Below are 23596 nucleotides of genomic sequence, written 5' to 3' on the forward strand. Positions count from 1 at the left end.
GACCTGATTTAATATACCCAAAAGAACCAATTTCACAGTCTGCTGGTTTGTAATCAAAGCCTATTATACCTGCTAAATATACACTGACATATTGTCACGTATGGTTGATTTCTTTTTAAAAGACAAGCATTATTTTTGTTCATATATTTTTGTTTAAGTTTCTACTTTCCCTCAGGAAAGACATAAAAGACTAGGAAAAGGAGGTCAATTTTAATAGAGAAAGGCAGTTTTGTTAATGTGGGTGGCTGGATATTTTTGAAAATATTATTTGTTCTCTTAGGAATTCTGTTTAAAAAAAAAGAAATCATTTATTAGGTCAAGGGCAAATTCATCTCGTTATAGTTACAGGTTGGTTTTAAAGTGTACCATTGCCTTCTATTCTCATCATAAACCTTCTACCAGCTAGGATTGAGACCAGGAGAGTGTTTCACAAAGATCCTAAGTTGAACTTATCCTCTAAGTTGGACTTTACAATTATGGAAAGCTGTTAGCATCTTTGAAATATCTTGTAAAATTTATTTTTAAAGGCATAAAATATTAGGTCAAATCAATCATATTTTCTATTATCATGGGAGATTTCATGTTCTTGATGTGTAATTTATGAAAAGTCTAAAATATTTGAATGTTTGCTTGTGAATATATTTGATTTTAAGGCTACAAATGACTCTCCATAATTTATAAGTCCAACTTAGAGTTAAGTTCGACTTAGAATCTTTGTGAAACACCCCCCAGGACCCCGTTTCACAAAACTTGTCATCAGAGACAAACAACAGTTTTTGTTTTAAGCTACTGAAATCCTTGTTTTTGATTGGTTATCAGCAGATTTGTCACTAATTTTTGTCATTTGTCATTGAAAAAGGACATTGTGGAAAGGGTCCCAGCTTATGAAACTTCATCCACCCCAATCACCATCTTCTTGTCACTGCGATCTCACATCCACCACCAATTTTGATTGTATCCCTAAAAATAGTAACATAACCTATCAAAATATATGATTTCCCATTGCTTGTTATTCCCCCCCCCCCCCCCCCCACCAAAGGGGGTGCCGGATACATTATGTTTTTGGGTTGTCCATCCGTACATAGTTCCGTCCTGCTTTCTCGTTATCGTGATATCTCAAAAATCAATTGAGGTATGAATTGAATTCGGTGACAGTATGTATCACTATAGAAACACAATCTGTAGAGATTTTGGGGTAAATTGGTCAAAGGTCATAGAGGTCAGTTTGTGATATTATAGGTTTTAGACTCATTCAGAGCTGCCAACCATTCCATATTTGCCGGAATTACTCCGTTTTTTCCTCCAAATTACGGTATTACTTTTTCTTCATAAAATATGTTTTTTAATAATATTTTTAATTTTTTTTTTTAAATTTTAATTTAATTTTTTTTTTACATACCGCACGTCAAACAACTGCCCTAAAATGGTGATTTGATCACAAATTCAATAGGAAACTAATTTTAAAACATACTTGAAGAGAAAAATATTCTCCAAAAAAAATGAAATGCCGATAATACCAAAACCACCAAAAAAATTACCTGCTTGTTTGGAAAAAACAGCATGATGAATGAACATTTCTGCGTTGGAAGTGTGTCGCGCATGGTTGTAAGTTTCGTTTTTCATGAATTCCTTTTTTTTGGCTTGAAATTCCTTTTTTTTGCCATCATGATTCCTTTTTTTGGTCGCACAAGGTTGGCAGCTCTGCTCATTGCAATATCTCAAGAAACACTATGGCCCAAATTCACAAAGGAGGTTTACATTTAACCCATGGTTTTAACCTTCATTTTATACATAACCCACGGTTTTAAAAAAGGCAAAATAAGCGTATCTTGCCTTGCGCGCGTCTAATATTGGACCTCTTGACTGTGTTGCGCTTACTTTGCGCTAGTTTTAAGCCATGGGTTATGTATTAAAATGAAGGTTAAAACCATGGGTTAAATTTAAACCTCCTTTGTGAATTCGGGCCTTAGTGAGCGTTAATCCTGTTGATAGTGTGTATCACCAAAATGAAAACAAACAGATTATATTTTGGGGTAGTTAGGTCAAAATTCAAAGCTCACAGTGTCATAAAATGAATACAAATATTGATACATTAATATCAAATTTCAAATTGCTTATGGTAATAAGCTTCTGGTGAACTGTGCGGAAGTGAGAATGGCACGGACGGCGTAGTAATTGTGGACAGCACACTCTCAAATAGCTCTTGTTTGTCTTTGTCTTTTCTATTTCCACAGAAAATACATGTTATCTATGGTTTAAACACAGTAATGTTATGTATAAAGAGGTCTATGTGTACTTTCGTTTCTCTGAATAGTTTGGTTACTACCCTCTATCTGTGTTTATATAGTATATATGTAAAACCGCCATTTTTATATTTGCTGAATATTTTTTGTTTTTAATCTCTTGGTATACAGGCACAGACAATAGCTGAGAATGGGAAAGCTTACGTGAGAGAGAACCTGACGTCCAATAATATCTTCTGTTATTATTTACAAGTTTTAGAGGTAAGATAATGAAGAAAAAAGCTTGCATACAACTATAAAAGAGTCTTAAATGACAGACATGGATCAGATCAGTGTTTATTTCTTCAAGGGGGGGGGGGGATTTTCTCAGATATGGTTTGGATCAGGATGTGCCTCCAAACCTCTACCCATTTCAAGGGTCATTGTAATAGTTAAGGGTACCCATTATAAGGACTTTGGATGAAAAGGGAAATGATTTCAATTACTTTTGCTTCTTTGATTTACACTTTAGCGAGAATTTGTGTGAGGTATTATTATGAAGGAAATAGCATATCTGAAAATGGGGCCCTTTTTGAGGGGTTTTCCAACGCAAAATCATGCCCCATGGTTAGGGATTTTTTTTGGCACACTTAACTGCATACCCCCCCCCCCCACCCCCCCCCCCCCCCCCCCCCCCCCCCCCCCCCCCCTTCTCTCATTGGAGTGGCACTCCAATGAAATCGGCAGCTTTACAATTTTCTCATTAAATGTTGATAAAAGAGTAAACATTTTACTTGCCTGCTGTTCTTACCGGTAAAATATTTTTCTGACATTTTACTGGCCCGGGCCAATGGGCCAGTGGTAGTGTCATGTTTTTGTGAAAATCTGATTTTTTAGGATATTCAGTCTGTTTTATGTGTGTGTCAACAGGTTGGCATCTCTGGGTATCACATATTAAATAAACACCACATTGTGTATTCATCTGACACCGATGTGTGTTTTTGATCTTGACAGGAATATGCATCAAGGCAGGTTGGTTCACCAAAGATACACGAGGGCATGGAGCTTTTAGAACAACCATCAGAAAACAACAACTGTGACTGCCCAAATGAATCAACAGTAAGCAACAGAGACATTCTTTTCAAATATCACACATGAGTATTTTTATCTATTTATAAAAATATATTTTAAGAGGATATTAACAATATCAGCTCACGTAGACACTAATATACGTGGATAATAACCCATGACCTGAAGTTTATGAGTGCCAAATTTAAATTTTTTTTTTTTATGGCTAGTGAGGAAGATATGACTGATAATGTGATTTCCCAAAATGGCTCCTAGATGACGATAAGGTTTACTGATCACACTGAGAGGGAGAGGATTTCTATTACTCACCAAGAGGAATTAGTGGGTAAAAATTTATTGTGATTGTTTGATATACGCTTTTTAGAAAATCTGACCTTAAAAAATGTGCAGAAAGAAACAATAAATAAAGAAATAACAAAAGAATAAAGATTCTGACAAAATCAAGAGGTGACCTGCAGATCTGCGGCAGATCACCTTATAATATTAATATTGAAATAATATGATATTCGATTCGGAATGTACAGTTCTGGTCGACATTCTTGTTGAAGGTATGAATTTGGCATGAATTTTCAAGAATAAATTTGAAACTGACATATAATCCTTGTCTATTTCTTCTGATTTTAATGTTATTTCTATTTCAACAACATTTTTAGTGGGGCTGTTGAAGGTACTAACAGTGATTCAGCAATTTAAACAGAAATTCACCCAAGCTCTCTACTTCACTGACATATCTCTCCTTTTCGTTCTTTTTTTCTTCTTCAGAGACACACAGAATTGTAATGGGACCATAGCGGTGCTCCTGCTACAAAGAAAGTCCATCGGTGCAACAGCACCAGAGGCAGAAGTGCCATACACCAGTCCCACCAACTCTGGAGGCAGATAACGATCTTCCAGAGAGAAATGCCCAACCTGTATCAAATACAGGTTCCAAGTTCTTCTACCGACTTCTTGGAGTAAATACGGTCAAACCTGTTCTAGTGGCCAGTTAGTTTGTCCCCCTCGAGAAAGAAATTTGTATTGTGTAGCGACTGTAGCCTGTCCAGATAGGCCACTTCCTCTGTTTCCCTTGTGTGGTCTCAGTAGACAGGTTTGACCGTACAGTCATGTAGAAGAGAGAACAACGTATTGACATCTCTGTAGCAAACTCGGTCCTTAGCAACTCTTACATGTATTAAATATAGAGGTTATATCTTAGTGGATTTGGTGTCTTTTGCAAGGGAAAATATGTTATGCAATGGTGGAACTCTTCTTTTTAACGTAGAAAAAAGGTTAATGTATGTTTCCCTTGTGTGGTCTCAGTAGACAGGTTTGACCATAGAGTCATCTTGAAGGCAGAACAACATATTGACATCTCTGTAGCAAACTCTGTCCTTACCAACTCGTAAATGTATTAAATATAGAGGTTATATTTTAGTGGAATTGGTGTTTTTTGTACAGGAAAGTTACGTTCTGCAATGGTGTAACTCTTTTTTAACGTGGAAAAAAGGTTAATGTATAATTGTGTTTACATTAGAGAAAGCAGAAGCTGCTGCAATAGTATTTAAAAAATAAAATGCTGACTTTACCTTGGGGTGCTTACATTTTTTATTTCACGCAGGATCCTTCAGTTTAGTTTAGAAATTGCTACTCCTTGTGTTTTAAGAGAGCTTTTTTAATCTTTCTTTTTGTTTCTCCTGCTATAGCTCTCCTGGGCCCTATTAAAGAGTAGCGACTAATCACAAATTTTTTGTGATTGATATCAATCGCAACTAGGTACATAAGAGATATAGGAGACTGTAAACTTGTGATTGATTGGAGGACTTGTGATTGGTTCGGATCTAATCGCTACTCTATATAAGACAGGACCCTGGTCTATCTCTTTGGTCCTGCACATCAATGATCCTATGTCCTTCTAGTCCTAAGATGTACATGTATTATGGGTTCATATTTATAATTGAATTTCATCGAAGTGAATGTGGAACCAATGGGTCAGTCTAGAGTCCCTCAAGCTCTATAGAGTCCTTTTGAATTGTCATTACTACACATAGAACTAGTTAGTATAGTTCTACTTAGTCCCACAATTTTATATACAAATTTGACTACCGGTAATTAGCTGACTAATTAGCACCATTATAAGATACGTGTATGACGATTTTGCCAAATCTTATTACAGTTGAAGATTTGAGAGGGGAGATTAGGATGCATGCAACTGGGCTTTGACTATTGAGTGCTTTCATTTTGATATTAGGATGACTTATTTTTTTCGTACAATTGTAAAAATTATGATTACTGTAGTTATTGAGGTACATGTAGTGACTTAGCAGCTGCTGATATAGGCTGAAATGCTAATGTAGGCTGAAGTTTAGTGTACTCGTATTTATGCTATCATTCTGCATTGGATAATTTATTTTTTGGTAATGACAAAATTTGCAACAAATGTACCATTTATGCATCGTTTTGATTGTATATATATTCAGCTGTTTCATTGTTAAGGGATTATTTTCAGTGGGCAATTTTTATTTTGAAACATTCACAATCAGATGTACCTGATATTTCCATTCCACCTCGTTCCATTTGATATACTGTAAAAGTTTTAGTTTTTTTGTGATGCATCAATGTTTGCAAATTTTCTGCCGCAAAACCCGGTAATGATATAAACAATGGATGGGGGGGGGGGGGGGGGGGGGTTGTATGATTTTCTATGCAATTTTCAGTGCAATGTACTGGTATAAACTATACATATGTTTATTCTTTGCTCTGAATGGAAATTTGATGAGTCCATTTGCAACACTCAGAAAGATTGGAAAATGCATAAAATTTGCAATGTAACTATATAACACTAAAAATATCAAGGTTTTTTCCCCTACTCTTTGAATAAAGTTACATGTACCAAGTTTCCCTTTAAACAAAAGATGTAAACATTTTCGAGACTCACCTAAAAATGCCCTTCACAGTTTAATAACAGGAGTTGTTATCATCACTCAATTTTATCATGATTCAGCTAGATTTGTCATTTTTATAACGTAATTTTGTGCATCTCAATTTTAATTCCAATTATTTCTTGCCAGTTTGTCGACTTAAAATTACAAATATTCAGTGATTTTTATTCAAATTTCAAAAGACTTTGATCTTCAAATGCACAGCTCATGTCATTGATGAATCATTAATGATCACTCCACTTTAATTTATGTGACAGATTTGAGAGGGGTGGAATTAACTCACTTTTCAACTGCCTTTGTGTTTAATAAAAGAACACTTGAGTGAACGAAACATCAATTTTGGGATAAGAAAGAGAGCTGTAGAAATCAGCCACATCATAAATGTCTACCTTTATATCACTCTTGCCACAACAAATGATGAAGAAAGAAGTTTTATGATTTAAATCCAACAGTTTTGATAAGGTCACAAATTTTCAATGTACCTAAAATCTTTATCAAGTGATAACTTATGTATCACTTGATAGTGACGTCAGGTACATCGGAAAGTTGTGACCTCATAAAAACTGATAGATTTAAAGCATGAAACTTCTCTTCTTCATTATTTTTGTGACACCTTATGTCAACACATGGATTTAATATAGTACAGAATTACTCTAATATTATATACATGTATATAGATTGCAAGACATTTTACATGTATATTATCTTGTTGACCTGTACTCAACGGTAGCAAAATTAGTGCAATTGTATGTTTTTTTTATCTCTATGGTGACTAGGTAGGGTTTGAGGATTTTTTTTTTTAATGAGATGCCAAAATGCTACAAAAAAGAAACGGAGAAGTACATTTTATGCAAAACTCTGGACATTCCAACACAAATTACTGATCAAAATCAAATACATACATCACTATTAAAGAGAACCAACCAATTAATTGCTAGAATTGCATAAATCAATAACAGCAGGTTCAAGTAAAATTTCATGTTATCAGAGGAATGACTACGTTCAGAGTTTGTAGTTATTCCATCAACCTTTAATCCTTATTTTGGTGTACCCTAATCCTGAAACATTTCTGTGGCAGTTGTCGTTTTTTTATAATTCATTTGTAGACAGTTTTCTTCATAGAATTAAAGATACATTTATGTTAAGCCACACATATTTCTTATGAATCATGCTAGCTTTTGAAGTATGATTTGTCCTACCTTGATCGATTCTTACATATGCCGCCTTTCAAGATCATTCGCAAAGATTAGAAAAGTTTATGCTATTGATTCTTTTTCAAGAAATGTTCCAAATTAATGGAGTTTTTAATATTTTATTTTTACAATGTAATTATCAATCAATGTGGAAGTTCAAATTTGTCTACTATAGAGTTTGATGTAGAAGTATGCTGAATTTTTAGTGTTATGTAGGCCTACAGGGTATTTCACATTCTTTTGATATTTCTATGTTTTTTTTATATTTCTTAGAATATCTAATATTAAAATAAAGGAGGCCACATTTGTGTTCTAGTAGAGACAAATTTGTGTGTCGTCTCCATCACTAAGCAGCCTGTAGGACTGATCTTTACAGTAGTTGGCAAGCACACGAATGATATCAAACAAATCGTTGTTGAGAATTGTTCAGTAAGAAATTGTTTCTGCAAAATTTGTGATCAGATCAGATTTGTAAAAGTAAAGTGCATGATAATAATTCAGTGACAACATTGAATTATTTAAATTAAATTTTAGAAATTGTCTTTTTGATGACAACTCGCAGAAAAAATCCTCAATTGTACAGTATAAATATATTCTCATTGTACACATGCAATATATTTAAGAGCACTTTTATTGACATGGATTTTATGCAAACCCCCTTCTCTTTAATAAAATAGTGCAGAAAATGTACAGTGTGGCAAAGGGTTGCATATATGACTTTTAGATGAACTTCATATATTTTATATGCAAGGATTTTGCAATAGAATTTTAACTGTTGTGCATAGTCACTTCCCTGTAATACATGTAATCTGTTGTTTCGTGTGTTTTTTTTAAATTTATATATCGAAGTATATACCTTTTGGTGTGTTCAAGTGTGTGTAGAATTGTATAGATTAGGAAATACATGTCTGTTACATTGCATTCACATTAGCCAAACCTTTTTGTCATTCGTTTCTTATCATCAACCATGATGCACCAGTTTGTCTGATATGAACGCAGTTTTCTTGTAAGTTTAACCTCAGTTAACATATGTAAAAATATGTATGTTGGATCGATTGATTTGATGGACAGTCACTTATGACTCGTTCTTTGGGTTAAGTTATGTGATTATTAAAATAATGAAGAATGTGATCCTTGATTCAGATTTGTATGTTTAAGCTGGAAAAATATTTTTGTGTGAGGAATTTTCCCAAATCTCTTCTCTCTCTCTTCCTCTTTCCATATCTCTTCTCTCTCTCTCTTTCCATATATCCTCCTCTTTCTTTCTGTCTCTCTACCTATAATCTCTTCTCTCCCTCTTTTTCTCTCCTCTCTCTCTTGCTTTCTCTCTCTTCCCCTCTCATCCCATATATCCTCCTCTACCTCATTATGTCTCTCTTCTCTCTCTCACTCTTCCTATCTCTCCTCTCCCTCTTTCTGTCTCTCACACCACCTCTCTTCCCCACATCCCCCTCTCTTCCCATCTCCCTTCCTGTCTCCCTTTCCATATATCCTCTTCCTCTTTTTGTCGCCTCTCTCTCTCTCATCTGTATCCTGCCTGTGTCCATCTAGGTATTTAAGGGTGGATGTGTCTAAACTCAAATTGTATTACAAACTGAAATGATTTGACTGCGTATAGACCACATAAATGTTATAAAATTCATGTTTCCAGCATTCATTGGCACTTACATCAGATAAAGATGTACATTAACATGATTTGAAATCACAAACAAATAAATTGAGGTGGTCAATTCTCTACATAATCAAAGACAATATTATAGCAGCATTTCAAATTAAGTATCTGTGAAATTCAAATTTTTGCTGCACAAATATTTCAAGCCAATGATGATGGCAATTATTCTTAAAATTCCATTTTAAAAGGAAGAACTAAAATGAAGGGAATTATACAGAAAACATTAATCAAACGCTTCATATTATGACTTTAATAATTACTGCTTTTCATATTTATGCAAACATTTTGCTTTAAAGGGATCCAGTAACTTTGTCTTTATAGATCCTTTAAAAAATACTGCAATGATAATTATAAACCTTTAGGTCAGTCAGGAACCCCATGACTTTTACAAGCCGATCGCCGGTCTGATTATCAAGATATTTATGATTGAAATTCTAAATCAAATTTTGCGTTTGCCAAACGGTGTTCATAACACTACAGTTTATTGGGGAAAACGAGTATGGTAAAACCAGTCCCTCACAGGTTTTTACTTTTTTGAGGCACTTCTTGATATTTTGAAGCACAATTTTTTTAGGGCTTCACTATAACACAATATCACAGAAACTGATAATACGTAGGGCCATGCATCTCAGATTTAACTTCGTTAAGCAATCCCTTTAAAAAAAAACATTTCTACCCATGTACTTTTCCTATCATAGAAGAAAGTAATTTGATAGGAAATATGTGAACAACAATTGAAAAATGATTTGGAATATGAATATAATGAATCAGTTGGCACAGCAAGCATGTCTGTGCTTAATAAGTAATAATCCATTATCTCTGTCCTACATCTCCTTATATTCGGTCAAAATTGTAGTCCTCATACTGCAGTCTTACATGCAACATACATGCACATGATCAAATGTTCAGACTCCTGGTACAGGTATTTTGATAACATGGCGAAATTAAAGATGACCTGCACTAATTAAGCCAAAATCAGATGGTCTTTAACTGCTACAATGCAGGGACAGTGTTACTAAGACTCTGCATTGTCACTGCTTAAAGGGGGTGTATCATGGCGAGACTGTCTTTCTCGTGGCCCTACTCAGGGCCAATCGGGTATAATACGACTACGGACATTCACATGCTTGCAACATGTGGGAAACCGAAGCGTGAGGAGAACTTCGGTCTGTGTCGCGGACGCTAACGCGCGCTGACCCAGTTAATCAAGTCCATTCGTTTACGTGCAGTTGTCCAAAAGAAGACGTAGATGGCGATAACCAGTATTTGCCATGATACACTCCCTTTAAAATAAGAAAGACTGAAGCTGGACTATCAAGCGGATGCACTATCCCATGCTTGGCTTGCTGTCTCTTTCACTGTGTACTATCTGTTGTCTTCAAGAACGATGGTGCGCTTGGGATAGCCGTCCAGTTCAACAAAGAGATACCTGTACTCGTATCGGCCACTCTCATTCTGTAATTGACCAAAACAGAAAAGAGAAAACAAGATTAATGTTTTGAGTAACAGAGAACATCGTCTTGATTATCAATTTATTCTTATTGTCTCTTGCTTTGTGGCTTTGAATATGCTCAGTTACATATATATACAGTTAACAACTAAATTATTCATACTTTTAACAAGTTTTATATTTTTGTGAGTATGTGAACAAATTGATTTGTCTCTATTAATTTGAGAATGTGACATATTAAAGCTTACATCTAATAGTATTCAACAAAGGCCTCTTTTCAACCAGTCCACCTTTCATTCTTGAGTTACGAAGAAAAGAAGAAAAACATTAAATTTTCAAGGGGCAGGAATAATTTAGTTGTTATCTGTATGTCTAGTGAGGCAGAAAAGAAGTTTTAATGGAAAGATGCTCTTTGAACAAGAATTTTCTTTCAAAGAGGCAAAAAAAGGACACAATGAACAGATATGATGTCTACCTACATCATGCTACATGTACAAGAATTCTTTAGATCAAAGCTCATCTTGGAGCAGAAGGAAACCAGACTTGATCTTCTACACAGATTCTTAGAGACATTTTTAAGGAAACAAAAGAGCCTATAACAGAGAGATTGTTTTCTTACCTACCTCACAACTATCACAACGCAGTAGAATATATTTATATAGTAGTTGCGTTATTTAAATTGATCTAATTATTATCATTATTATCTTTGATCCTATGATCGAGGAACCAAAATGGTCCCAAATGAAAACCATTTCTTACTAACAGATACTTACAAAAATATAACTTGAAAGAAATTAGCAGGGGTAAATACAAGTCTGTAAAAGCATTTAGTAAGCAATCAAACCGCCCCCAAATGAAAACCATTCCTTTATTATAAACAGATTATCAAAAATATAACTTGAAATGAATTAGAAGGGCCAAAAGAAAATACAAGTCTGTAAAAGCATTCAATAAGCATGAAAATGGTCCCAAATGGAAACTATTCCTTGCTATAAACAGATTCTTAAACATATAACTTGAAATGAATAAGAAGGGGCAAAATACAAGTCTGTAAAAGCATTCAATATGCATTAAAAACGGTCCCAAATGGAAACTATTCCTTACTTTAAACAGATTCTTAAACATATAAAGATGGGGCAAAATACAAGTCTGTATTAAAAAACATTCAATAAGACAGATTAAAGACCCTTACCTTCTTCATCTCCAGATGTACAGTGGCTTTTCTCTCAGGTCCTTCCAAGTAGAACTTCATCCTCATGAAGCTCACACCATCCTGGGAGTACTCAAGATGACTGCAAACAAACAAACAAATACAGAAAAGAAAGTCTTGAAGTTTGTACTTGCAAAACACTCAAAAGTCAGTCTTGTTACAGGATCATAATTATTATCTGTCCTTACTAAAGCCTTCTAAATTCAGTCCCTCCCTTCTCTTCATTCGTCTTTCCTGTTCTTTTCCTTTAATACTCTTTTACTTCTATTTTGACTCATACACCTTTTCCCTTCTCTTCTAAATGACTTCTAACCTTACTTTTTCTTTTTTTCTTTCCCTTCGGACAGAAAATTGGTAAATTTAATAATATAAATCATATTAATTATGATTAACTCTTATCATGCCAAATCGCATATCATTCTTTTATTCCTTATAATCTGTTGATATAGTATTGTTATGTATAATTATATGCATTTTGTTTTTATTTGTTAAAACGTTGTACAATGCAGCCTACGCTGCGAGAAAGGATTTGAATACAATATACCATTAAATCATAAATAAAATGTAGTGTCCCACATTTGTATGCACTTTAACCCCATGCCCATTTTGCTTTAAGCTTGCTTTTAAATTTTTTAACAGGGGTGATAGTGAGCACTAAAAAAAAAAAGTTTGTTAGTTTTCCCCTCAGCCACGCGGAAAAAAATGGCATCTAACAACATTCCCCCCTTTCGAGTAAGAAAAATAGGGCAAAATAGGAAAATAGAGAAAATAAGGGGAAATCAGGATAAAATAGGAAAGAAAGAAAAAATCTGGTTAAAAATAATATATTTTTTCTAAATAAAAAAAATTTAAATCGAGAATAAGAAAAAAATCAGGAAAAAATCAGAAAACCCGATTTTAATCGGGTTTTTATCAGGCCTTCAATTTAAAAAGAAAAAAATGAGAGGGAGATGAAGTTTACCTAACATGCCTCCTGCGCTTTCTCCTCGTCATTTCTCCATACCCTTTGATAGGAGTACCCAGTGCATCTTGAATCTAACAGGAGTCAAAACATGCAGATTATGGTCATTTGGGGTCGTTAAAAATCTCCATGGAGACAGATCCGTATGTGGGCAATGGCATACTCTTGCTTCTACCCATGGTTGAGGAACCAATGACCACACTGCACTCAAATTCTGTTCATAACAACATGATATGTTGGCCCTTTTTTACAGTATGTCAGATTTAATAATGCATTCAAAACACTTTACAAGAAACATCTTCTCTCTCTTTATAATGCATAATTTACCTCACCTCTCATACTAAATACTTCACTTTTTTATTCATTTGTTTGTTTTTTGTTTGTTTTTTCTTCTTCTTCTTCCAAGTATACTGTATGTTAATTGTTACTTCTGCACCTGGTGCATTCAATTTTTAAGCCTTATTGGCTTTTACGGATGCACCATTTTCCATTTGTACCATGGTTTATACCTTCATATTTTCTTTATATTTTGAATGCTGTTATGTCAATTTATATCTAACCCCATATTGTTATCTGTTATATATATGAAATTCCATATTTTATCTTTGTATATATTGTCATGATGATGGAAATAAATGTCAATTCAATATAGAGGAACTGTAACAAGGTTTCACATTACGACTGGATTGTTCAGTTTGGAACACTCAGAATCAAAGTTCAGGGCCTTGTTTTACAAAAACTTGTTATCAATAACAAATGCTAAATTTCTATGACAAATTTGATCTCAGCCAATCAAATGCCACGATTTCAGCAGCTTTTTCAACAGTCATTGTAACTTGTTATTGATGATAAGTTTGATGAAACAGGGCCCAGATGATTTTTTTCATGTTTCGTACACAAAACAAATAGCAGAAATTTCCTGCAGCTGAAAACAAAGTCATGGAATTTGAAACAAAATAGAGGTACTTGTATTTTATTATTTGTCCAGTTTTGTATCAAAACTGTAGATTTTTCTGCAAGACCATTGCACAAACACTCACCTCTACATTTTTTTTGCACACTTTATAAGCCTTGGTGTAAATGCTATTGGGACTATCAGACGAGAACAGCTCTTTCCCCAGTGTGAAGAACATCAGACCTGTCAGAATAATAAAGGAAAAATATTGTAAATCAGCTATCAAAGGGTGCGTTTATGAGACCCTTTTTTGCCTAAAATCAGCGTTTTCAAACTTGTTTCAGGCAAATTTTCATGGTGGTATATGCAAGCCTGTTTTCAAACGTCTATAGAAACGCTGAAAAAAGGTGCGTTTTGAATGTGACATAGAGCCATAATCGCGTTCCTGAGAGATGATTTCAAATCGCGGATAGTTGATAAATGCGACATCCCGCAAATCACGTTCGTATAGTGGGGTTCGATATGTACATATAGAAATGCTGATTCCGAGTGGCAAAACATGATAAACGCACCTGAAGTGTTATAGCAGAGCTAAACACGTACCGGTTCATGCTACACAATATACTAATACCAGACCTTCAAAGCAACTTTAACATCTAGGGCTTATTTATACAGAGATACTTCAGCTGGATGCCGGGAAAATAGAGCCCTGTTTACATTTACAGAAGACCACAAATATCGTCCCTATTTTCACGAAGTGACGGTAGTGAATGAAAATTGCATACAATTTGCGTGCGGATTATTCTCACTACCGTCACTTCGTGACAATAGGAACGATATATAGAACTGATACACCAATAACAATTCCTCGTTAACAATTCATGTACTTGAAATTCTGAACTGCTACGTTCATCCTTTTCATCCAAAGCTAAAATAACCTTTAACTTATGTCCCAAAATTATAACCAGAATATTTTAGGGATATTTTGTTTATAAAAAAGTAGGCTGAACAAAGAATGGACAAATTTGTAATGATGTTCAATACAGGTTAAATAATTTCGGCGTAGAAAGTGATAAAGATACTTGGGAGCAGATATCAGTTTAGCTCTGACAATAATGGGGAGAAAGCTATTAAAGAATCTGATTCATATGAAATCACTGGAAAAGTCTTACTTTATCAAGTAGCAAATTAAAAAAAAACAGCTCCAAGTCATTGGATTCTTGAAGACATCAAAAAGTAACCTCTGATCCCTTTAAAAAAATCATGGAAAAATGCTTGTTTAATTCTCAATTATTTTTACATGCACCTTGAGCACTCCATAGAGTGGATTTGGCGCTATAAAAGTTATGTTTATTTTTTATTATTATTGACACACAAACAAAATTAATAATGATATAAATAAATGTATTACACTGGGCACACAGAAGTGTCAAGTTCTCACTTTTAGTGGAACTGCTTTCAAAATGTGTGAAACACAGGGCATCAAGCTTTGCTTATCTTGGAGCCCTGGCCAGTTCTGATTAAAATAAGTTGATATTTCTCCACGCATGTTTCAATGTAATACTGATTTTATTTTGTATACAGAACTGAAAATAAATGAAATGAATAAAGATGAATTCACCTGTAATTCCAACACCCAGAACGATGATGCCTGCATAGGATGCATCTTTGGAGGTCTGTGCAACTGAACAGAAAAATGAGATATTCTTCTTAAAGGGAGTGTAGCTTGGCAAATACTTGTTAACGCCATCTACGTCTTCTTTTGGAAAACTGGCGTAAATGAATGGAGTTGATTAATGGTAGTCATCGACTTAATCTCTACATTGTCAGCATTCGCAAAACAGACCAAAGTTCTCCTCACGCTTCGGTTTCTAGTGTGCTGCACACACGTGATTGCTGCAGTTGAGTCGTCCGTAGTCGTATTATACCCGATTGGCCTCCGAGTCAGGCCAAGGGATGCATAGTCTTGTCAGTCTACACTCCCTTTAACCTCATATCTTGTCTTTGACTCATGCACAAGGAAAGTTGATGGTAAAAAGAATCACGTAAATGGAATTGGATGAACAGAAAGACTGCAAGATCACGGAGAGTACAATTAAAGACCAAGAAACAGTAAGAAACAGTGTAAATAATCACTGGGCTTGGGAAAGTCCACAGGAGCTTGCTAACTAAATTTTAAGGTTGGTAGAAGCATAAACTACATTTTACGATTACCCCAACAAATGAAAGTTTTCTGCATAATGAGACACCAGTTTACTTTGTAACAACTGATACTTTTGATGGGTCCTATGATTGCCCAAAATACAACAACATAAAGTCAAGATGCATACGATCTAAGGAAATTTCTAAAAAAGTACATTGGTTTAAGTGGTCCATCACTAAGGGTTCTAAAAAGAACACTTAACTAAAATATATTGAATATTTCATGACAGAAGTAGGCTCCATATTGGACGCAAAGATGATATATTTGATGATGATTGGCTTATCCAACTGCTAAGAAAGCAACCAGGGGACTGACGGCTTTAAGTCCTCTCTGATGGACCTGGTAATTTGAGGATTGATGCTTTACCAAAGAGCGCAAGTGCATTGACTTGGTTTTGAAGCCGGGACCTACCGGTTACGAGACCACTGCTCTACCACTGAGCCATCGCGTCCTCTCAACTGATTCCTAGGTGTATTTTGCTACTAAGCACTATTAACAATCGATTGTTTATATGATTAATCAATCTATCTTATGATCAAATGCTAAGGTTTGTGTTACATACAGTGCTGTGGATAATATCTTTAATAAGGCATCACTAAGCCTTCCCGCCATCTCTGCAAACATCACTATCTTAAAACGTAGTTTTGCTATTTACCTCTCTTTCTTAACGTCATTTGCCCATCCGAGCCTGTCTTTCTCTCAGTCACAGCTTTTTTCTGCTGGTTGATACTGGAAGAAACAGAGAACCATCGATGACAGGCAACATTCCAGGAGGAAATATCTAGAAAAAGGATATGAATGAAAAATATTGGAAAATATCAATAATGATCAAGGTCTACATTTCAAGTAGTTTACAAACAAAAACAATTCTTTAAATAACACCTACCAGGTGCGTACACATGGGGCGGGGGGGGGGGGGGGGGGGTTTGGGGGGTTAACCCCACCCCCCCCCCCACCCCTTTGGTAATTTTCTGTGTGTAAACCCCCCCCCCCCCATAACCCTCCTAAACCCCCCCCCCTTTGGATTTTTCTTTTGTTTATAAAAAAAAAAAAAAAAAAAAATTATTCCCATGGCTAACCTAAAAAAGGTGACCTTACCCCCCCCCCCCCCCAAGGGAGCAAAATGTCAAATTTTCAAATTTCGAGACCCCCCCCCCAAAAAAAAAAAAAATGTCCTCTTTCCCCCCCCCCCCCCCCCCCCCCCCCCCCCCCCCGCTTATTCAGCGGCTGGCTGAGTCGTTGCGAAATTTCGGCCCGATTTATAAATGTTAAAACCCCCCCTTGAAAAAATCCTGCGTACGCGCCTGACACCTACATTTACTATTGTTGAAGGAACATGTTAGTGTGATATCTGTGAGATCATATTTAAAAGGATGTGTCTCTGATCATACATTTCAGACATATAACAAAAAGTGAAAATTATATGATTTATGGCACAAAACAAATGAAGAATAGCTCTCAAAGGTAATAGAGTTGTAATTTGTGAAGTGATGATGTTCGTTATTACAGCAACCTCATAGTCTTCTTGCTCATATCAGATTTTTTACCGCCATTATTATTAAATGAATATATTGATCTACATGAATATATTTTCTTTTATGGTAATCGCTCATTTTGCAAAGCTTCTGCTAAACTTTGGAACAGACTACCTTTAAATGTCAAAAACTTTTCAACTGTTAACCTATTCAAAACTGTCTTAAGACTCTTAAGACACATTTATTCCAAATTGCGTTCGATGATTTATTAACTCTGTTCACTTTGATGTGTATTCCATGTGTATTGTAATTTGTAGGTTTATTTGCACTTTTTAGTTTTGTTTAATATGTAATTGTTTATCAGTCTATTTTGTGTGTAATAGCGCTTAGAGACTTTGGTGGTAAGCGCTTTATAAGTAACATTTTTTATTATTAATTAAATCAACTTAATGGTGGAGGGGACAGAGGTTTCCCTTTTAATCACAAATCATTACAAGGCACACAAAATTGGCATCTCATCCAAGTCCTTGTGTAGTTGGAATGAACATGATATAAAGGGGGTAAAGAAGGAAGTTGCGACGAGAAATATGATATGAAGCTTAATTGGCCTAAAAAGAAATATTGACAAGTTTCAAACAAAAAGGATATTCATCATTTTGTGTGCAGGGAAAAAAGGCTTTATTAGAAAAACCTTCCTTTATGTGCGTTTCAAAATACAGAGAAAAATGACACACCTACAAATGCCTATGAATTACATTTTAAAGAGAATAGGTTGACATGAGCCCAATGTTAAATTCTTTTCAAATTTTCCTCTTTACTTATCAGTGAATTACAATTGTGAATGATCTTTTGTCACAGCCCCCCCCCCCCCCTCCTTAAAAAATGCATCTTGCAAATTACTTTTACATACCTGTCTCACGCCATAGGGACGGGATGGTGTAAATGATTGGCTACATATTTGACGCTGACTCTGCCATTTATCACCTGCGGAAGACCTTGTACTACACGTCGTGCACCTCTGTAACAGCTTGCTTGATAACGACGAGAAGACGTAATACGCTCCTCTACAGCTCAACTCATTCAGCATCTTTGAATCTAAATATCCTTCAATCACTGAAAGCCTACAGGTAGCAAAGTTGAAAAACATGAAAATGTTTACAAAATAAAGACATATTAAACTAAAGATATGTGGATTAAACCGACCCTACCCATGCCATAAATATGAATGAATGACATGGATACGCTGTATATCCGCGCCTGTGTGAAGTTATCTACCTGTAATATCTGAGACATCACTGTAGATAACTTCACACAGGCGCGCGCCCGCTCGCAACCCACTATCGGTATGTACTTGTATTGTGCAGCGGTTTGCTGAGAAACCTGTGAAAAAGTGTATAGATCTAGGCCTACTATATCAACGTTTTTTTTTTTTTTTTTCCGAAAAACACTCCAAAAATAACAAGTTCAACTTTTAACTCATGATCTTTATTTGGACATTTAATGAATATTTACTTCATTTTGTTTATGTTTTAGTAGGGTATCTCCACGCCGGAGTTACAGGTCAAATTTTGGATAGGTTTCTGAACAAGCGCCCTAACAGTAGATCTAACGTTAGTCAGTAAAACAAGTTGGAAAAGGAAGAAAATTCTGAAAAGTTCATTTAAACATCAAGTTTAGGCCTAGGTCTAGACCCTATATTTATAATTAGGAGGTCTAGACTCTATATTATATGAAATGCAAGAGGGTAACTTTACCTAGGTATATATTTCATGTACCAGCACCGGTAATTCAGGTCTCCCTGGTGGTGTTAAATGTGGTGTTTTGTCGACACTTCGACTTCAGCTTCCAACCCCAGCTTTGGCACACCGCACTGCGACGTCCCGATCCCCTGGCCTGGGCCCTCGACTCCAGCGAACCTCTGCCTCCCCTCCAGGTACGTACGTAAAGCAGTCGCGTTGCACGTAAATCAACGTCAACAGCGAAGTTGTTATTGGAAGCTAGATCACTAGTTTAAGCACTAGCTGTGCAAGCTAAATTTGGCATGGCCGATTTGAAGTACTATTTGTGTCTTTTAATTGTAGCTCCATATTACTGTTAATCCCAAGCTTCTCATAATGTTATCATAGTTTGTTTGCTTGATTACTTGTTTAAATTTTGTTTAATTTATTGGTTTATTTATTTGTGTGCTTGTTTGTTTTGTCATATTTTTTTTTTTTTTTGGAGGGGGGGGGGGGGTGGGAGTTATTTTATTCTGGGCGTAGAGCATGTAAAACCCCAACAAAAAAAGACAAATGTCTTAAGATGTCAGAATGAACCATTCATGATTTCTATTTCATTTGATTTTCTTTTTAACATCTCTTTCTTCTGACTCAATCAAATTTCTCTCGATCTCCGTGCACGTTTAGGCCTCTATTCTATCTCTGCATTAGACAGAAAAATTTGGCTTATTAAATCGGAGGAATTTTAACAAACTTTGTCTTTTGTGACTTGTTATGTAGGAGAGGAATTCGGTGTAGGTTATCTCAGCGGAACATATCCCCGAACATAATATTCTCTCTCTCCCTCTCTCTCTCCCTCTCTTTCCTCTCTCTCTCTCTCTCTCTCCTCTCCTCTCTCTCTTTCTCCTCTCTCCGTCTAGTCTCTCTCTCTCTCTCTCTTTCTCTCTCTCTCTCTCTCTCTCCCCCTCTCACTCTCCCCCTCTCGCTCTCTCTTTCTCTCTATATTATATATATATATATATAATCCCTTTCTCTCACTCTAAGCTCTCTTTCCGCCTTTACCAAACTCTTTTATCTGTATTTGCATCGTTCATCAAGATAACGGTAGCTTTGAAAAACAAACACACACAAATCGTTTTTGTTTAATGGGTTGCTTTCTTTCAAAGAATGCTATAATAAATTTTCCGTTTATTTCCAATTTACTTTCGACGTAGATGCAGTTTCTTAGCAACCCATCGCTTGACACGCCTCCATCTACTGGGCCGTTGGAGTCTGGTGATTTGACTTTTGATGGTATCGAGGCTAGGGCGATGGTCAGGATTATCGGCCATGCACTGAGCTCCTAGCTTGGACAGTTCTCGAACCACGGGAAAACGATGACCTGCAGAGAGAAAGAAATAGAACATAGAAAATAAAAGAGGCGTTACAATATTTGTACACAAATTATTTCATTAAAAAAAGATAACACCATACAAAATAAAATCCGAATGCATATTAACATAATTTAGATATAAACATAACTGCAGGTTAAAGCTGGATGTGCCTGCCGTCCCCACGATACAGCGCCATCGTGAACTTATTTTTAGGAAAAGAACTGTGAAGATATTTATTCGGACTGAGCAATTTTCTTAGCAAAGTTATGTTTACGTGCATGCAACTTTTTTCATAAACCTATCTCGTTTTATGAAAAAGATAACTATAATTACGAACTTACAAGTATGATATTCATTTTTACCTCCAAATATCTCTCCCATATCGGAGAAGATACGGCCGACTGAAAACACATCTGAAGCAATGGATGTCGGCTGCTCATCCAGAACAACCTCAGGTGTTATATAGTCTGCCTCTCCTCCATGTACATACGCCATTTTTACTTCTTTGGTAACTCCGACCATTTTCGGTGGGGCGGTGATCGAACTTGCCATTCCGTAGTCGATGATGACGGCGTTGTATCGCTTGCCACGTTTTTCCAGGAGCACGTTATCGTTCTTGAGGTCATTATGGAGAAGTCCATGATCATGGAACTCCATCATGCCCTTGACGATGTCCTCTGCGATCTTGACAACGTTGCACATCGAAAGCGATGGCGGTTCGTGGAGAGGGTAGCCGGTACCCGTTTTCTTACACCCCACGAACTCGACGGCCTGACAGAGTTCGTTACCGAGATCAAGGGTACCCCAGAACTTTGGAAAGTAAGGGCTGCCTGACAACAACTGTTGGATCATTGCCTCCTTTGTTGCTCTGGTCCTGGTTGCCTTGAGTTCTTCAACCATTTCACCAGGCGAAGCGAAGTCGTCTGACCATGACGGCTCTTTGATGGCAAGAGGAACGCCTGTGGAACGATGACGTGCTATCACAACCCGACCATAGCTGCCCCTTCCAATTTCTTGGAGCGTATTGATGCTCTGTGAAGAAACAAAAAGTATATCGAAATTTGAAGCAAGTTACTTATAATTAAATATAAGTCAGCAGCAAATTACATGTATTTGTCTTCTGTTCTACAACATCGCTGAGAAGGGATGAAATATCTTTTCTAAACTTCCCTTTCCTTATATACAATTACTTCTGAGGGATTCTTTTAACGAGGACTACAAAACTGACTAAGTTCATTCAATGTTTCAGTGGCTATATCAGTTCTTGCTAGGAAATTCTTCTCCCCCTATTCTCTCCCTCTCTTTCTCTCTTTAGGTGGATCATGAATGCAACAAATTAAAAAAAAATTGACTATCATACCTTTACAGTCCATCCCATGTCAAAGGTCAAGAGGTCATCGAGTTTGAGAGTCTGACACGAGACCTTAGGTTGTAGCATTTGGATAACCTCTTCATCAACACTCTTGTTCTGATGGGCCGACTTTTCGGGCTCAAGAGTATAACTGTTTTGAAAAAGAGACAAGAAATATTATACATAAAGCAATAAATAAATGTCACCAAAATCAAAAAGTTTCTCTTTTAAAATGAATATTAATTTTAAAGGGTGGATGCTAAGGCATTTGAAGACCCTTAAGAGCATGACCATCGAATTCATTAATTTCATGTAAAGTGTATTGAGATATTTCTACTCAGCAATATGCATGATGGCTTTCAAATATTGTGGGCATCATTATTCTTAATTACACTTAATTACACTTCTAGTCGACGGTAATTCATTTATGTAACATAAACAAATTGAATTCCGATTTTATATGTTTAGAAGGGAAAAAAAGAGAGAAATATTTGCTGTACCTCTGTTTTGGGATGAATGTTGAGATTGCAGAAGAGTCGATTTGCTGGTCTTTCGACTCCTCGGGGAAATCTCCGCCGGGGTAAGCTTGGGCTTCTTGCTTAGCTTTGACCAGTATGGCTTTGACTATCTCAATGGCTTGAAGGATCTCATTCCCGTGGTCGGATACGGGTCCCAGGGCTAGTCTTTGACAGCGATTTGCCATCCGTTGAGCCCTCCGCTTTCTCTGAGCTGACATACCGGTGTCTACCATTGTCAGAGACTTTACGATTGATCTACCAACAAATTGATATTCAGTTCTGGAGTGAATCTTTTTTTATTGTAGCTAATAAAGTTATAAGCTTTTTATCAAAACAACGGTTCTCAAATATTCTATCACATTTATTTCATCCATATTTCTGTGATTTTTGTCCGTACATAATTTTTCTTAATGTGGCATATGCCTATAGTCATACTAGATTTACTCTTTAAGTATAGGTATATCATTAAATTCGCGTAACATTGGCCGTTGGATAAAATACAAACAACACTTATGATATAACATTTATGAGAATTGGAATTTTATGGTAAATATATTACTATTCAGTTTATTCCTTTATTACCTGTTAACAAAGCAGAAATCTCGGGAGAAATCTCTTTTGAAGAAAGTGATTGAATTCGTTGATTCAATGAGGAAATTTTCGAAAGCACTTCAAAAGAAGCAACATGTGCACTCGGAAGCTAGATCAAAACTGAACACAAAGCGCAACGGTTTGTTGTCAAAAGAGACCATTCCAACGCGCACCCATACCAACCATTGTGTCGTCATTGAGGAAAAACTTTAAGCCAATCAGAACGCAGTAAATCTTTACCCAGTGAAAGCTAGAGCGTAGCATCATGAGGTCACAGTGGTAGCGCGACCTCCACGCATGCGCTTTGCACCTATCATAACTCGATTGGTAGGTTGGATAGAAATTCGGGTAGAAATACCCAGGGTAATTGATTGTTGGGGGGGGGGGGGGCAATGGGCAATGTGCCGCCCTTGATTTAAAACAAATTAAATCAAGGCCAATCTCTCGATTGTCAAATGCAGTGCTCCTGATTATACGACAAACACATAGGGGTCACCAAGATAAATTTATCAAATTTGTTTCTTCTAATTAAATATTATATTTATATGTGCAAATTTCAAAACAAATCCCCCAGTTTTCAAGGTTCTAAAGCTTGTAATGGTACAACTAAAGATCTTGAATACCGTATAGCAAAAGAAGAATACTAACTGGCAACTCATCTTTGCTAAATGGAGGTTTGAAATAAAATATCTTTTCCGATTAAAATTTTGTTTCTCTCCAATTATTTGTAAATGCTGTGATTCTGTTTTGACTCAAT

At 36.0% G+C, this 23596-nt stretch overlaps 3 protein-coding genes across 4 annotated transcripts in view; 1 reads left to right on the top strand and 2 right to left on the bottom strand.

The window, feature by feature from the left end:
• LOC578698 (protein O-glucosyltransferase 2) overlaps positions 1 to 8553 on the top strand; it is a 41667-nt gene extending 33114 nt beyond the window's left edge. The window contains exons 8-11 of one of the 2 annotated variants that reach the window (XR_004062217.1): positions 2415 to 2504; positions 3237 to 3341; positions 4074 to 4579; positions 4798 to 8553. Coding sequence is in view for 1 of the 2 variants with exons in the window: in XM_030975162.1 (XP_030831022.1) it covers positions 2415 to 2504; positions 3237 to 3341; positions 4074 to 4091 (213 nt within the window). In the remaining variant the exon portion in view is untranslated. Of the gene's footprint in view, positions 1 to 2414; positions 2505 to 3236; positions 3342 to 4073 lie in introns of both variants that reach the window. The other variant, XM_030975162.1, reaches the window with a different exon arrangement.
• Positions 8554 to 10307: 1754 nt separating this feature from the next.
• LOC752971 (mitochondrial import inner membrane translocase subunit Tim21) lies at positions 10308 to 16611 on the bottom strand. The gene is made up of 6 exons (XM_030976064.1): positions 16469 to 16611; positions 15232 to 15294; positions 13756 to 13853; positions 12716 to 12789; positions 11737 to 11836; positions 10308 to 10549 (listed from the first exon to the last, which is right to left on the bottom strand). The coding sequence occupies exons 1-6, from the start codon at positions 16485 to 16487 to the stop codon at positions 10460 to 10462; spliced, it is 444 nt and encodes a 147-aa protein (XP_030831924.1). The 5' UTR covers positions 16488 to 16611; the 3' UTR covers positions 10308 to 10459.
• A 3594-nt stretch (positions 16612 to 20205) lies between these two features.
• LOC105440475 (protein kinase C beta type-like) lies at positions 20206 to 22481 on the bottom strand. Its single transcript, XM_011670679.1, has 4 exons — positions 22231 to 22481; positions 21740 to 21881; positions 20742 to 21411; positions 20206 to 20387 (listed from the first exon to the last, which is right to left on the bottom strand). Exons 1-4 carry the CDS (start codon positions 22479 to 22481, stop codon positions 20206 to 20208), a joined length of 1245 nt encoding a protein of 414 aa, XP_011668981.1.
• Positions 22482 to 23596: the final 1115 nt, after the last annotated feature.

The sequence above is a fragment of the Strongylocentrotus purpuratus genome, unplaced genomic scaffold (assembly GCF_000002235.5).
Source record: "Strongylocentrotus purpuratus isolate Spur 01 unplaced genomic scaffold, Spur_5.0 spur5_scaffold_8, whole genome shotgun sequence".
Classification (NCBI taxonomy): Eukaryota; Metazoa; Echinodermata; class Echinoidea; order Camarodonta; family Strongylocentrotidae; genus Strongylocentrotus; species Strongylocentrotus purpuratus.